The sequence below is a fragment of the Melopsittacus undulatus genome, chromosome Z (genome assembly GCF_012275295.1).
Source record: "Melopsittacus undulatus isolate bMelUnd1 chromosome Z, bMelUnd1.mat.Z, whole genome shotgun sequence".
Lineage (NCBI taxonomy): Eukaryota > Metazoa > Chordata > Aves > Psittaciformes > Psittaculidae > Melopsittacus > Melopsittacus undulatus.
In genome coordinates, this window is record NC_047557.1 from 47,769,488 (window position 1) to 47,784,022 (window position 14,535).

At 36.3% G+C, this 14,535-nt stretch overlaps 1 protein-coding gene across 1 annotated transcript in view; it reads right to left on the reverse strand.

The window, feature by feature from the left end:
• Positions 1–14,535, reverse strand: part of AUH (AU RNA binding methylglutaconyl-CoA hydratase) — a 114,291-nt gene that overhangs the window by 80,884 nt on the left and 18,872 nt on the right. Inside the window, exon 4 of the mRNA XM_005154908.3 lies at positions 623–709. Coding sequence (XP_005154965.1) covers positions 623–709 — 87 coding nt within the window. The remainder of the gene's footprint in view (positions 1–622; positions 710–14,535) is intronic.

Genomic DNA, 14,535 nt, shown 5'->3' on the forward strand with positions numbered 1-14,535 from the left:
TGCCTCAAACTTGGCTCATTTGACCTCTTTTGACAAATACACAATGGCCTGTTGAAAAACAGTTATATTAAAACTAATTAGCAGAGATGTAGAAACATAACAATGTGATGGTGAACTCATAATGTAAAATTTACACAGAAATTACTATCCTTAAAAACAACTACAACACAATTCAAATCCAAAACTATTAACAGGTTTTACTACACCAGAACAAGTGCATACTAAACAAAATTTTAGAAGGCTTTAGTAGCTAATTTTGTATCTACAGCTGATGTTTAACATGTTTCTAAAATGTATTGACAACTGTATTAATTATACCAGTAGTAAAAATTAAAATCTGAAGTATGTGGATGTCACCAAACAAATCCGTCCTTTATGAAAAGAACAGGGCACATCATAGTTCTTTCAGCCGAGACTTAGCTTTTTCTAGCATTCTGAAAAGAAGTCCAAACTCAATTAGGAACATTTTTAAAAGAAGTAACGTAACATGATCTGTATTCATCAATACAAATAGTTATGGATAACTGTCAATAATCAACCACGCAAGCTTATGTCATTTCTCTGATCTGGCCCTTCTCAGGTTACAGTTGAAATAACATTGTTCAAGGGAGATATTACATACCCATTTCATTGATAGTTGCTCTTGTTTTTGAGACAAAAGAGCTAACTTCACTTGAGTGCATTTTTGCTCTTTCTTTAAGGTCAGCACCTGAAAGTGACATTTCGCATACATGTTAGCAAGTTGTAAACGGTACCATAAATACATTTTCACAAGTAAAATATTCCTGTATGCCCAAAAAAATTAAGTCTATTTTGAGAAAAGGACAGTTCAAATTGGTCACATTCATTTCCCACAGATTTCAAGGAAAACATGGACTATTTATCAAGGAAAAACAAAAACCAAAAATATCAAATTACCCACCACTGGATTTTCACTAAGTATATTCCTTCCAGTGACATTTCCTCTTATATTAAAAGAGTTCATGGATAATAGCATTTATGCTTTTGTTTTCTCAGCTGTGTCACAAAGTCTGATAAATCTGGGGTTTTATATATTGTGCTCTTATTATTTTATTGGTAGGTAACAAAATAGCTAGGGTTCACGTTTTTACATTAACAAACTACATTTACCTAAATAAAAAAAGAACATACACAGGACCTACTATCATTTTCAACCCACTTTACTGAAATGAATTTTTGAAAAAGTTACATATCTTTTGTTCTTAAAAAAAAGTAATTTTTAACCTATTTCTTTATGACTATATGAAAATAGTTCTGTTTAAAAAGCATACTGTAAGTAAAGATGGTTACAAAAGTGTGTTTTTAAAAATTCACTGATACATAAAACCAACACTTTACCTCATGAATGCGTACAGAAAAAGAGAATCAGACAGGAATAATAAAATAGCTAAATGCAGAGTAAGATAGGCAGCCCATCTTACAGATGCAGAATATATGAAGAATTCTAAATTTGCATATACACATTTATCCTCCAAAGAAGTATAACATTCCAGCACCAACTTAGCATATATTTTTTCTATCTGGCAAAAATGAACCTATAATCTCTTAGCATATGTCTGAAAAGGCTAAACATGGTATACAACCAATGCAAAAAAAACAGCTTTATGTTTCTCTACCCTGAGAATCAAAATATTACCCATTCAGGAAAAAGTATCATTAATTTCATAACTCAATTTTAAACTAAGCAGTCATATGCATCCCCTTTAACATTTCTGGACTTAACTCATGCTAGACCCTCTTAACCATCTTCATCAAACACTTAGATATACTTTTGTTGACAGCATTATTGAAATTCAGACTCTAGTCTAGCTCTGAGAAAATCAGTATCTCAATCTGACATTTGCTGACAGGCATCCAGCCACTGGATTAAGGTAACATGCACAATAAAGCTACTTTACATCTCTTCTCCTTTCACTATAGCCAAGCTCTTAATTTCACTAAGACTTTTGTTCTCCTTCTGTGCATGTCAATATAAAAACAATGAAGCATCAGTCCTGACTGCATTTGCATGGTTCCCACTAAATAATGTCAGGTTTAATTTACAGTATCAAACACCTTGCCAAAAGCTTCCAACCAACCTTCTAGGATATGCCACAACTGAAGACAATATGACAGGCTAGTTGAGCAGTCAGTATAAAACAGGAATTATTGTGGTCAGCTGTGCACTGCAGCAAAACTGCAATTGCTACCTTAGTAACTCACAATGAATGCATACAGAAATGTGCCAGGAACCTAAAAAGCAAAAATTTTGCATCCATAAATCTGGATAGAACTCCAAATCATATAAAACTGCAAGCAAGTTTCAAAAATGCATTTTGTACAGGATTCAGTAGCTAAAAGGAGCTTTATAAAACTTCATGACAAAATCTGCTCTAAAAGCTTTATCAGCAAGTGTGCAAATAAAAAGATATCACTTCTCTGATATCTGTTAATGTCTGGGTCTAGCTTTTGCAACTCCGTCCAAAACACTGCCAATATGAGTAGAACAACAAACCGTGTGCTTTGTGAACAAGAAAACTGCATGGCTGAACAATCTGGCTCAAAAGTTCCACACTCTGGAATCCTGTTCACTGGGCATACCCTTTGAAATATATAAAGAAAACTTCAAAAGACAGACACTGACTTTAAAAAATTACTGTTTAAAAGATGTACTGTCAGGACAGGATTAAGGCAATTTACAGGGTTTGATTTATTCAGACTCATTAAAAAAAAACAAAACCAAAAAACTCAACCTAAAATAGAAACCAAATTCTAATACAAAAGATACACAAGCTGCAGACTTCTTTCATTTAGAATATATATTTACTTGAAGATATTTTAAAAAATTTATTAAATTTTCAACAAAGAAAGAATGATTACAAGGTAGCTGCAAATTTAAACTTAATTATTTGAATACTGAAAAAAATATCTCTAGTACAGTAACTGATCTTAGTGTCTTAACCAAGTTCTATAGTCTTATATTTCAAGCATTTCTCCCTCATAACTGTCAAGGAAATGGAAAAAGTTTCCTACTAAAATAGGAAAGAAATCTTTCCAATTTTTGACCTCCAAAGCATAATAATAGTAACTTACGACTTTTACACAGAACACCCATGTTGGCATCCTCTAGTTCATAGGAGATGGACCTGCCACATACCTTAATACTTTTGCTCCTGCTGTAAGATTCAACCACTGATTAAAGAATTCTTGAAGAATTCCTAGATCCATATAGCAGGGAGCTATTCACAGTTTTCTTCAAAATCTGTTCTTCAGTCAGAAGTAGGAAACGTTAAGTTTCTGAATACAGCCATGAAGGAAAAATAAGTTTCAATCAGAGACTTCTGCTCTCAGCTACTGAAACCAAAGATTCCTCCTCTCACCCCAAATTTCCTAGTTTAAGGTAACTGAAAACTGTATTTGCTCAACTGCGGAGAGCAACAAAAATAGCTAAGATTTTCAAACCACAAAACTCTGACAGAAAGTATCTCTACAACTTTCCCATGGGCCACAGCTGAAATGTGCAAATACATTTGGCCTATCTACTTCCCCACATCCACTCCTAACACTTTGAGGAATGTACCGTTATGTTAGTGATTCCACACAACACTGAACACAAGGCTCTCTAACCTCTTCTACCCAAAAATATAAATAAGGGGGAAACTGAGCTACCAGTGAGCTGAGGCAAACTAACTGTTGCAGATTTGATTGTAAACTGTAATTATGTCCCCATATCCATCCGGTTTGTACTGAAGGATGAATCACTCTTTTCGCTGTATTAAGATTTCTGGCGTCTCGATGCTTTTGTCGCAGTAACTGATTCTCATACGCACAAAAACATAGCAAAAGCTAGTAAAAACTAACTGTGATTCTAGGGGTCATGCTCAGCAATTCTCACCTCTCAGCTCCCAGCACTTCGCAAACTCCCTTTTAAATGGAGGGCCATTTTCAAATTACTAACTATTACTACATGACAAAAGATTTGTAACAATGAAAGACTACACTGACAATGCAATCAGCCACATCCTCATACAGCCACATTATGATGAAGACAGGTACTCTCCACTTGCGAATAAACTCTTCTTGAATCAAATTAACTCACAGAAGCACCACTTCCAAATTGTACAAAGTGGTAGAAGAGAAGCACTTCCCTGCTAACCAAATACCAATACAAACAACAGACTTTTGGAGCCTGCTGAGCATCACATCTGTAAACTGGAATTGGAAGATCAACCTTTGAAACCACTGTAAGGAAGATGCATGCTCCTTTACATACTACCTAAACTTCTACTGAGGTTTGCCAACCCAACAGAAAACCTCTGTTTCTCATTTCCCCCTCAATATTGGAAGAACATAGAAAGGTTAGTTATTTCTTCCCTTATTTCCAATAAGTATAAAAACCCTGATGTAATCAATTAACTCTTTTTTCAAGTTTTTAAATATTTAGCTACTCAATGGTTGGCTGTTGTACACTGTCAGCCCAGAGAGTTTCTGCATGTGCCTGACTTACATTTCACAATGATGCCAGAGAAAATGTTTATTCAAGAAAGCCAAGGGCAGTCCAGCAAGATAGGCATACTACTGTTATTCACCAGAATTTTTCCGCCTACGTATCTGTATGACAAGGATGGCTATTTAACTTAGAGAACACACTAAAAGTAACCAAGTTTTACAGTGATTACTCTGACCCCATGCCTCTTGCCTAATTTGGATATTTTCACACACTTTCTAAACAGAATTTATATACTGTTGAAAAGCTAAGTGTTGTGTTTGAAAAATCTGTTCCAACATCTTTCTATAGCCTCACGTTCCAAATACCATAAATGCCTAGAAATTTTCTTGTACAGTGCTGTTCCACACTATGCTTTAACACTTCCAAAACACACTACAAAACATTTAAACATCATTCTTATACATCATACTTAAAATTTTAACTTTACTCAGTAAATATTTTTATTTAAAAATACATGTTTTTGTAATCTTGCACACCAAAATTGAACAGTGAGGTTATTCTACCAAGTGTCAAACGGTTCCCAAAGTACCTTTTCTCTGAGAAGAGAAAGGAAGTGACACACCACAGACTTTGAGGTAGAATAAAGTACTGTAGCAATGTTATTTTGAGGTTGCCCTTTGATCTTGCGAAACACAAATCAACCAATTCTGTCACCACACCAAAATTTCAATAAGAAAGTAATATCTGAGAATATCAGAAAATATCCTTTTGCATACTCTGTCCAATTCCTCTATCTTGTTGCAAAACACTAAGAACACTGGAAACTGTAAAGCACAGAGACACCACCTATAATAAGCTTAATAACCCAAAGAAACAGGTTAAGGAGTTTATGAAGGAAACTTTAAATGCTTTCAACTAGGCGTAAAATATATGCAGTACCTCACCAATTAAAAGCTTATGAGCTGCTATGTACCCACAGCTTATTCCTACACAAAATAATTAAGCAGACTGTAAATTAATATCCCTCCTTCTCTACACAGAAAAATAAACACTTAAAATACTAAGTTAAAATACTGAGGCAAATAGCCAACTCTGGCATACATTATAGACTAACTTATAGCTAGTAGCCAAAAAAAATCAAGTATCAACACATAGGATACATGTAAACATCTTCCCTCAAAGGGACATGTACGCAAGAAATCCATGTTTAGCTGAAATCATTAGTAGAACCACAATCAACTTTTATGAAGTTAGGAATACCTCAAAAGGGAACTATTAGTACATATCTGAGGACAAACACTATAGCCAACTTAAATTCAAACTCAGAAAGATGTTTTTTCTTCTCCAAACTTCCAGTAATTTCAGATATGAAACTTCTACATCCTGAAATACATGCAGGAAAACTTAATTCCCCATTTTTAAACAGAAACTGCAATATGTCATGAAACAAATATATTTATTTAAAGTGTCAAGTCTAAGGCAAGCAAAATTTTGTTTAAATAGAATCAGTGTTTGTTAAATACATCCACAACAGTAATAAATAAGTAAATAAAATTATTCTGCTGACAGATGCATAGTTCAAATTAATATATTTTTAAATCTTCTTAATAAACAGAAAAGCACAATTTAAATTAATAATGTCACCATGTAGATTAATTAAGTTTGCTTTCAATTACCATTTATCAAGCTACATGCTTGAGAAATCACAGTACAAAACAAAGTCAAACACTACTGAAATCTCTTGCCTGTGTGAAAGACAAAACAAAAAAAAATAAAAAGAAGTTTTATTTTTTGCAGACAAAATACACATGCATGCAAGTAAGAATTTCATTGCATCTCCCAGCGAGCCAGATGCAGGACACTCAGATCATCAATCTCTGCCTATTACAGCTACTACGGATTGTATTCTTGACAAAAGTAAGTCCAGTCTGACAAATTGAGACATGCTTCATAAACATTAACTATTCTGGACCACCTTTCACAAAGTAACAAAGAAGATTATCACCCATTTGTTAGGATAATAGAAAAGTCTACAGTGGAAGAAATCTCTGGAGATCGACTGGTCCAACATTCTGCCAAATGCACAGACCTAGATTAGGTTACTCAGGGCCATTTAAAGTCTTTAATACTGCTGGCAGGATAAATTCCAGCATTTCTTTGTGGAATCCTTTCCTATGCTTAATTCTTAATTAATTTCCTCATAATTAAGAATATATTTATTTTTTCTGGATAGAATTCTCCGAAAGCAACTTGTACCACTACCCCTTCTTCTGTCACTGTATGAATGCTTTCTATCACACACAGAAAAACCAGTTATCCGTCCTCCCTCAGCAACCTCCAACCCTCTATAACCACCTTCAGCTGGCCTAGTTAAGTGCTGACTAGAGTGAGCACATGCTTTGATCTGCTGATAGTTCTCTTCCTTGTGCATTCCAGGACACTATTTGCCTTCTTTACTGTCACAGTACACTGCTAGCTCAGGTTAAGCTTGCTGTACCCCTGAACCCATAGGTCATTTGCTGTGGAGCTATACCCTACCCAGTCAGCCCCAGCTTGTTCTACTATTTAAGATTATTCCATTCCAGGTGCATGACTTCACATTTATCTTTGTTAAACTTCATGCAAATCCTGTTGGCCCAATTTTACAGCCAGTCAAGGTCTCTCTGAATGGTGGCTTCTCCTTCCCACACACTTAACTCTTTCACTTTTAAGCCATTTGCAAACTCAGTGAGGGCTTAATCCTACCATTAGAATATTTACAAAGATACTGAACAGCACCACCAGACCCCGCACTGACTTGCCAGAACTCCACTTATAACCAGCTGAGAGTTTGGTTTTAAGGCATTACATTATATCATCCTTTGATCTTGGCAGGTGAGCCGCTTTTCACAATCTGTATGTCCAGATTGTATCTAACCAGCTTGTTTACAGGGATGCTAGGGGAGAATACGTCAAATGCTTTGTCAAAGTCAAAGTAGATAGTATATATAACTCTTCTCTCATCTACTGAGTAGTTTCATCACAGAAGGCAATCAGTTTGGCAAGACAATCTACCCTTGGTAAATCCTAAGCTGGGTTTTCCCAGCCACTTGTCTTTCATGTGCCTGAAACAACCTCCGCAAAGACTTGTTCCATAATTTTCCCAGAGACTGAAGTGAGACTGACTGGTCAGTAGTTTTGCAAATTTTACTTTTTGCAGATGGGCGAAATATTTGCCCTCTTCCAGTTACTCTTCAATGACATTTCAGATATGATGGTGGCTTTCTAGTACCAAGCCTCAATAAGCAAGGATATCTTCAACTAAATCAGGTTGCTCAGAACCATATCCAGCCTTTAATATCTCTAGGAATGGGACATCCACCACTTCTCTGGGCAACCTGTGAAAGTATTTTACCACCTTCATTGTAAAGAATTTTTTTCCTTACATCCAGCCTAAATCTTCCCTCTTTCAGTTTAAAACCACCACCTCCTGTCCTACTGCAACAGGTCCTGATAAAAAGTCTCTCCCCATCTTTCTTATATGCCCCTTTCAAGAACTGAAAGGCCACAGTAAGGTTTCCCAGGAGTCTTCTCCAGGCTGAACCACCTCAACTTTCTCAGCCTTTCCTCATACAAGAGGTGCTCCAGCACTCTGATGATTTTTGTGACCCTCCTCTGGACCATCTCCAATAAGTCCATGTCTTTCCTGTACTGAGGACTCCAGAGCTGGATGCTATACTGCAGATAGGGTCTCACCAGGGCAGAGCACAGGTGAGAATTACCTCCCCTGACCTAATGGCCACATTCCCTTGGATACAGCCCAGCATACAGTTAGCTTTCTAGACTGTAATTGCACATCTCCAATCTTTGATCCACCAACACCCCCAAGTCCTTCTCCTCTCGTGTACTCTCAGTCCCTTAACACCCAGCCTGTGCTGATACTGGGGGTTGCCCTGACCCAGGTGCAGGATCCTTCACTTGGCCCTGATGAACCTCATGCAGTTCACATGAGCCCACCTCTCAAGCCTGTCCAGGTCCCTCTGGATGGCATCCTGACTCTCGGGCATGTCAACTGCACCACTCAGCCTGGTGTCACCTGCAAACTTGCTGACAGCACACTCAATCCCACCATGTCACTCAATCCCGCTATGTCACTATCCCCGCTATCCACTCAATCCTGTTATGTCACTGATAAAGATTTAAACAGTACTGATCCCAGTTCAGACACCTGAGGGACACCACTTGTGTCTATCCAGTCACTGAGAACATATTCTCATGTTAAAGGGAATGGAATACTCCAAAAGTTATAAGTATTCAGAATTCAATTTTTCAGATGCAGAAAATTCTTAGAAAGTCTGTACACTGTCAAGATCCAGAAAGATCTGAAATTAATATAAGTGAGAGTACATATATGCTCATGATCATTAGGAAGAAATTTCAGCATGTAATGTATGAGGAACCAAAAAAGTAAACCGAATGCGCTATCATGGGACTTTGGCTTAAGAGTCAATTAATAGTACACATAAAAGCTGGTTCTGAAACCCCAAAAAGCTATAAGCAGTCACTGGTTAAAAAACAGACCCTGCCCTTACACTTAGCCAACTGGGGTGTCTCCCTGGTTGGTTGTGCCACTGTATGGTTGCGCAAACATATTAAGGAGGTTATGATACATTTTTCATAATTGCCTGTTAAATAACATTTCATTTAAGAAACTAGTTCATAACATATGGTCATCACAAGGTTTTCAAAGCTGCAGACTTCATAATTCACTTTTCATAGCTTAAGAGTTAACTGCTCTACTAACCATTTGCTTTAATGAACAGCAGCAATGAATCCTACTGCACACCAGTACAGACACAAATTTTTGCAACATCACCTCAAACTGAGTACAAGATAAAATGTAACTTTGATAAAAAGTATGCTAAATTTCAAAACAAATTGAGCAGGATGATGGCTGCAGTCATTTTAGTAAAGGGAAAAACAGTTTGACACGAGGGATGCTATGAGTGTTTCACATAAGGAAGTAATTTAAATAAAATTACACTTTTTTAGGGAATACTTTGAACTCCTGAAACTCTAAATGTGGATATATGATTTTTAAAGTAAAATCTGATACTGATATTCTTACATGTAAGATCTGCTGTCATGATTTACCAGCATGGCTTGGATATCTGCACTTTTTGCACTTACCCTCTCCGTGAGTTCCTGAAAATCATCCAACTACAAAGAACAAACAAAATGCCTGCAATTCCTGTATATCTGAGCCTTTGGCAGGATGCCAGTCCTGAGCATTCCCTCTGGAAAAATAGCAGTCTTGTAGCTCCACTGCTGTAAGTTATCTCATATCTTGCAAGAAGTTACACCCAGGTCAGCAGATTGGAAGCACTAGCTGATAAATCAGTTCCCATAAATGGGTTATTTCAGAAAGTGCAACTTTTGGAGATTTTTACTTTTTTTCTGTTACGCTTCTGAATCCCAAGCTTGTCTTAAAAGGCCAAGGTGCTAATTCAGACAGTTTTCCTCCTCAAACACAGGAATCCTAAATATAAATGATCCTAATTTTATATACAAATGTTCTACAATCCCTTTTCAATGCCTATGCAAATTCAAACCAGATATAGATCAAAGTCAGCTGGCTTTTTTTCCATCCTCTCTGTCCAGCTCTAAATTTAGAAGCACCCAGCAATATTCATCCTGTTAAACTTTTCTGCCACAATAAAGGCAGCTTATACCTCACATACCATTCCTGAATTCATGTTCCTTTGCAGAAAGGGACAAAAAAAATATTATTATGAGGATATTAACCTCACCTCTTAAAAAAAAATAAAATAAAATTTAAATTGCCATTTTTTTTCCCAAACACCAACCAGTTTTCTTTGTCACAACTTCCAGCATCCAACAGTTGCCTCAGTCACTCCCCAGTCCCTAGTATCCTCTTACAGAACCAAAATATTGCATAACTATCACAACAGGGCTTCCTGTGGTTTCCCCCATGGTCCATGAAAGAGACCAGTACTGGCTGGTAGAAAGATACAAGAACGGGACAGTTACCTGTTTCCAAACAGCATGCTAAGGCAATATTTGATTCTGTGCTATGCCTCACTTTTAGTGACCTATGTTAGGCTAACCATTCAGGACTAGCAGTAGACAGGCATGTAGGAGGCATCATCCCTCGATCCTCAGAAAGACAAAAAAGGAGAAGACAATGGTGGCAGCAGTGAAGGTCACCCAGTAAGTGCTTAGGAACCACAAACACAGACCTCTAGTGTGATCAAATCATGACAGACCTGTTCATCCCATGTTCAAATGGTCCCTCATATAACAGCCCAGCTACTTAAACATGTCAAGACCATGAGTATGCACCTCACATCATGGTCATGATAATATCAGCATTTAATAAAAACAATATGTGTTGCAATTATTATTCAATAGAGAACTTAAAGCTCTTTTTTTAAAAAAAAAAAGTAAAGCTACTTCCTTTACCACTTCTATTTCTACTTCCACAATAAGCATTACAGACATACTTCTTTAATTCAGTCATTCTGGTAGTCTGAAAACGCAACTACTCAACTTCCCCAAACCACTTTTCATTTACAGGTTCAAACTTCGCTAACTTCTATATTGTGCCTATAACATGCTGTGCACTTTCTGGTAATGAAACATAACTGAATTCTTCTACAGAATAACAATGTTCAAACGAGACAACCATAAAAGCTTCATTTTTTTTACCACACTATTTAGCTCCATACTAATGGTGGAATCATCAATTACGATTTCTATTTATTTTGCACCTTCCATAAGAAAATCCTCTGAAGAGATCAGCACCAAATTTCTTGGGTTTTAAAAAATGAACTCAATAAAATAAGAATGTATGGCTGGTTTAACACCACTACTACTCAAAAAATAACATTTAAAAAAATACCACATCTCAATTGTATCAATTACAATAGCTTTCCCATGAGTCTGCTGGTACAAGTTATTTGCCAGACAAGTGACATCATTTTCTTTCTTCTGATTAATAACCAGGCATTCCTAAACTTGTTAGTGCTAAGATTCTTCATCCTTCTTCTTTAAATGGATAGTGATGTTCAGGTTGAACATAATAAATATTATGCCCAAAATTTTGAGCAACCTGCTGTTTATTCCACTTTGATTTCTAGTAAATTAATCAGAAAAGGACATCTTCATTCCACTATTACATATGACTGACTCAAATCTTTTGCATATACCATATATTTAACCACTGCACATATGTCTTTTAAAATGTTAAAAGGAATTGAAAATGCAGGGTTTATCTGTTTTGATTAGTAGTAATTACAAAAATAGTTTATCAGCACACCCAGTTTTATGATCCATAAACAGAAAAGGAGGAAGTGTGCTAAAAAAGTGGTAAAAAAGAGATCTCTTCTAAAGAAGTCCTAAAGTCAGTTTTAGGCATAAGTTCTATTAAAGAAAGGAGGAGTTCTTCCTGAGAAAAACCACAGTTTAATCTGAGCTATCACCTGAACGTAGATGACGGCATGGCTGAAAGCCTTTTTCTTCATTACCTTCTACCCCATCCCCTGGTCTGAAAGGCATCACCCAGTATGTCTTTAGCTGCCTTTCGGTTGGTTGCTTGCTTGTTTGTTTTTTACAGTGATCAGTATTAGTAATGTTGGTCTATTAGCTGGAAACTTTCAGCAGGTCAAGATTAAACGACACTATGTACCAAGTGATACTTCCAGTGGAACGTTTAAAGAAGCAGGTAAATAATACATGTAGAACATTAAAATAAACACACCTTGTGAAGAGTATCTGTAACAATAATCATGAATCCCAGGTACAAGATGATCATCTTTTGCATATAGCAGGCTGAAAACAAAACTGAGGTAAGACCTGAAGTAATAGCCTTAGAAAGCGTAGATAAGGTAACTACTGAGTTTGACTGGGAACCTTCTCAAGCTATAATAGGCAAGAAGAAGTAGGACTTTTATGGGAAATCTCTAACCCTGAAGACTTTTCTTCTGTTTTAAGATCCAGAGCTCAGCTTTGGCCACTTTAAGACTTTTCAAAAAGCTTTAAATCTTGAACTCAAAATCCAAAATGCATTAAAATGGCTAGCATACCTGCACAGACATCTCTGGCTCATATTAATATTGAGCCAGCACTGAAGGCCAAAGTCTTGCCATTCCACACAGTACTTTGTGAAAGTAAGGACTAGTAAGCATTCAAGCCATGAGCAGGAGCGTGTCTTAATTAGGCTTTGTTCATACAAAAGTCAGACAGGAAAACAGCAGCTGCAATTCTATTTCTCCTAAGCATCAAGTGAAGCAGCTCAGAAGTACTTCCCCTTATTCCCAGTGTCCCCAAAGGTTTCAAACTGCCTCAGAAAAATAAATGAAAGCGCTTCCAAACAGAAATATTTCCCATCCATTGAGCATATTTTCAGTGCAGATGTTGCAAACTCAACTCTATTTTTTAAGTATTTGCTATTTTAAAATACTTCAGAGATATTTGATCTCTTCTATTTTTAAAAGATGGTCCAATAGACTTGTCAGCAAATTAATGCAGAGAAAGAAAAGGAAAAGAAATGAGATCCAACACTGGAATATCACCTGCCATCTGGAGGGGCTTAGCAAATTACGCATATTGATGGTACTTGAGCCCAGAGTTCAACCACTTAAAAACCATGTCCATTCACACGCAGTCAGTAAGTTCCAGCTGGTGACAGAACTCCACAAAGAAATGTTAAAATAACAACAATAGCATATTTTAAACCTACATTTCTTATACCCTGCAAAACCCTACTGCTTCACTATTAACTACAGACATCAAATTGAAAAATACTTCTGGACATTGTTGACAACTACGTATCTGCACCTTCATATCATTAAATAGCTTTTGGGGGACTGTTTTTTGACTAAAACAGGCAGGATCTGAGAGTCACAGCATTTCTTTAAGATTTTTTTGGGGGTAAGACAATAAAGAGTTGCCTGATCTGTATCAGCAGACATGTATATTTATATTTATTAAAACATACATATGGGATCACCATTTAAATAGAAAAAAAAAGTAAAAAATTTACAACGAGAAATTTACCTAAAGAAAAATTTCAGATTTCTTTATTTTTCATGTTACCTATATTACTCTTCCAAAGGAAAACATTTTGAAAAGTACAGATGTCCACTAGCTGCATACAAAAAAACTAAACTACATACAAATCATACCATTTTCACTATAGCCAGATCTCCATCTTTTCTTACATCACTGCATGAATGTATTGTAATTGTGAATATATAAGCAACTCTATGCTATGTTTATATGGATTGATTATTTTGTTCTCCTCTAGCTTTAAAGAGCTGCAAATTCAGTCTAGATGCTGGATATCTTTTACTGCAGTACACCTACAACAAGGGTGTCACTGAAGGAAACCAGTGTAAGTAGCAGGCAAAGACACAAAGAGTTAAAAAAATATATATATACATATGTATATATAATTAATCACTGAATTTTTTCTTCATATTTGTGGCAATTAGCACACACAGATAAATAGTTGCATTGTGTGTTGCTCTATGGCATTTATGGAAGGAAGAAGATATGAAAGTAACTGTTGTTAATATTGTTAAGATGAAAATGCCATAGATTCATATATGTCTAAATACTTCTGCTACATGATCATCCTATTCTTTTCAAAAGCAAGTGGAAAATAATTCTTTACCATGCAATAACTATTTTTGCCATGTGTTGCGCACATGTATTCTATTTCCAGCACACATTACCACCAAGCACATGAGATCAGATTATTTTTTGTCAGAACGCTTTCTCAGCTAAGGATATAAATGGCAAAGCAGGCTCAGTTCCCTCACCAATAAAGAAACCAGGTGCCATAGGCACTTAGTACACCAGGGTAAAGGGTTAGATAGCTAACCCATCTCAGAGAACTGTAAAGAAAACCAGCAGCCTTTCTTCACAAATCAAGATGTCAAATTCCCACAGATGTGACATGAATATTTCAAACGGAGGTGACTACTCAAATTTTACTTAATCCTTATGGAAAAGACATAGGTCTTGGACACCACAGTGGAAAGACAAATGGTCAGGTTTACATAACAGAAGTTAAAAGGAGT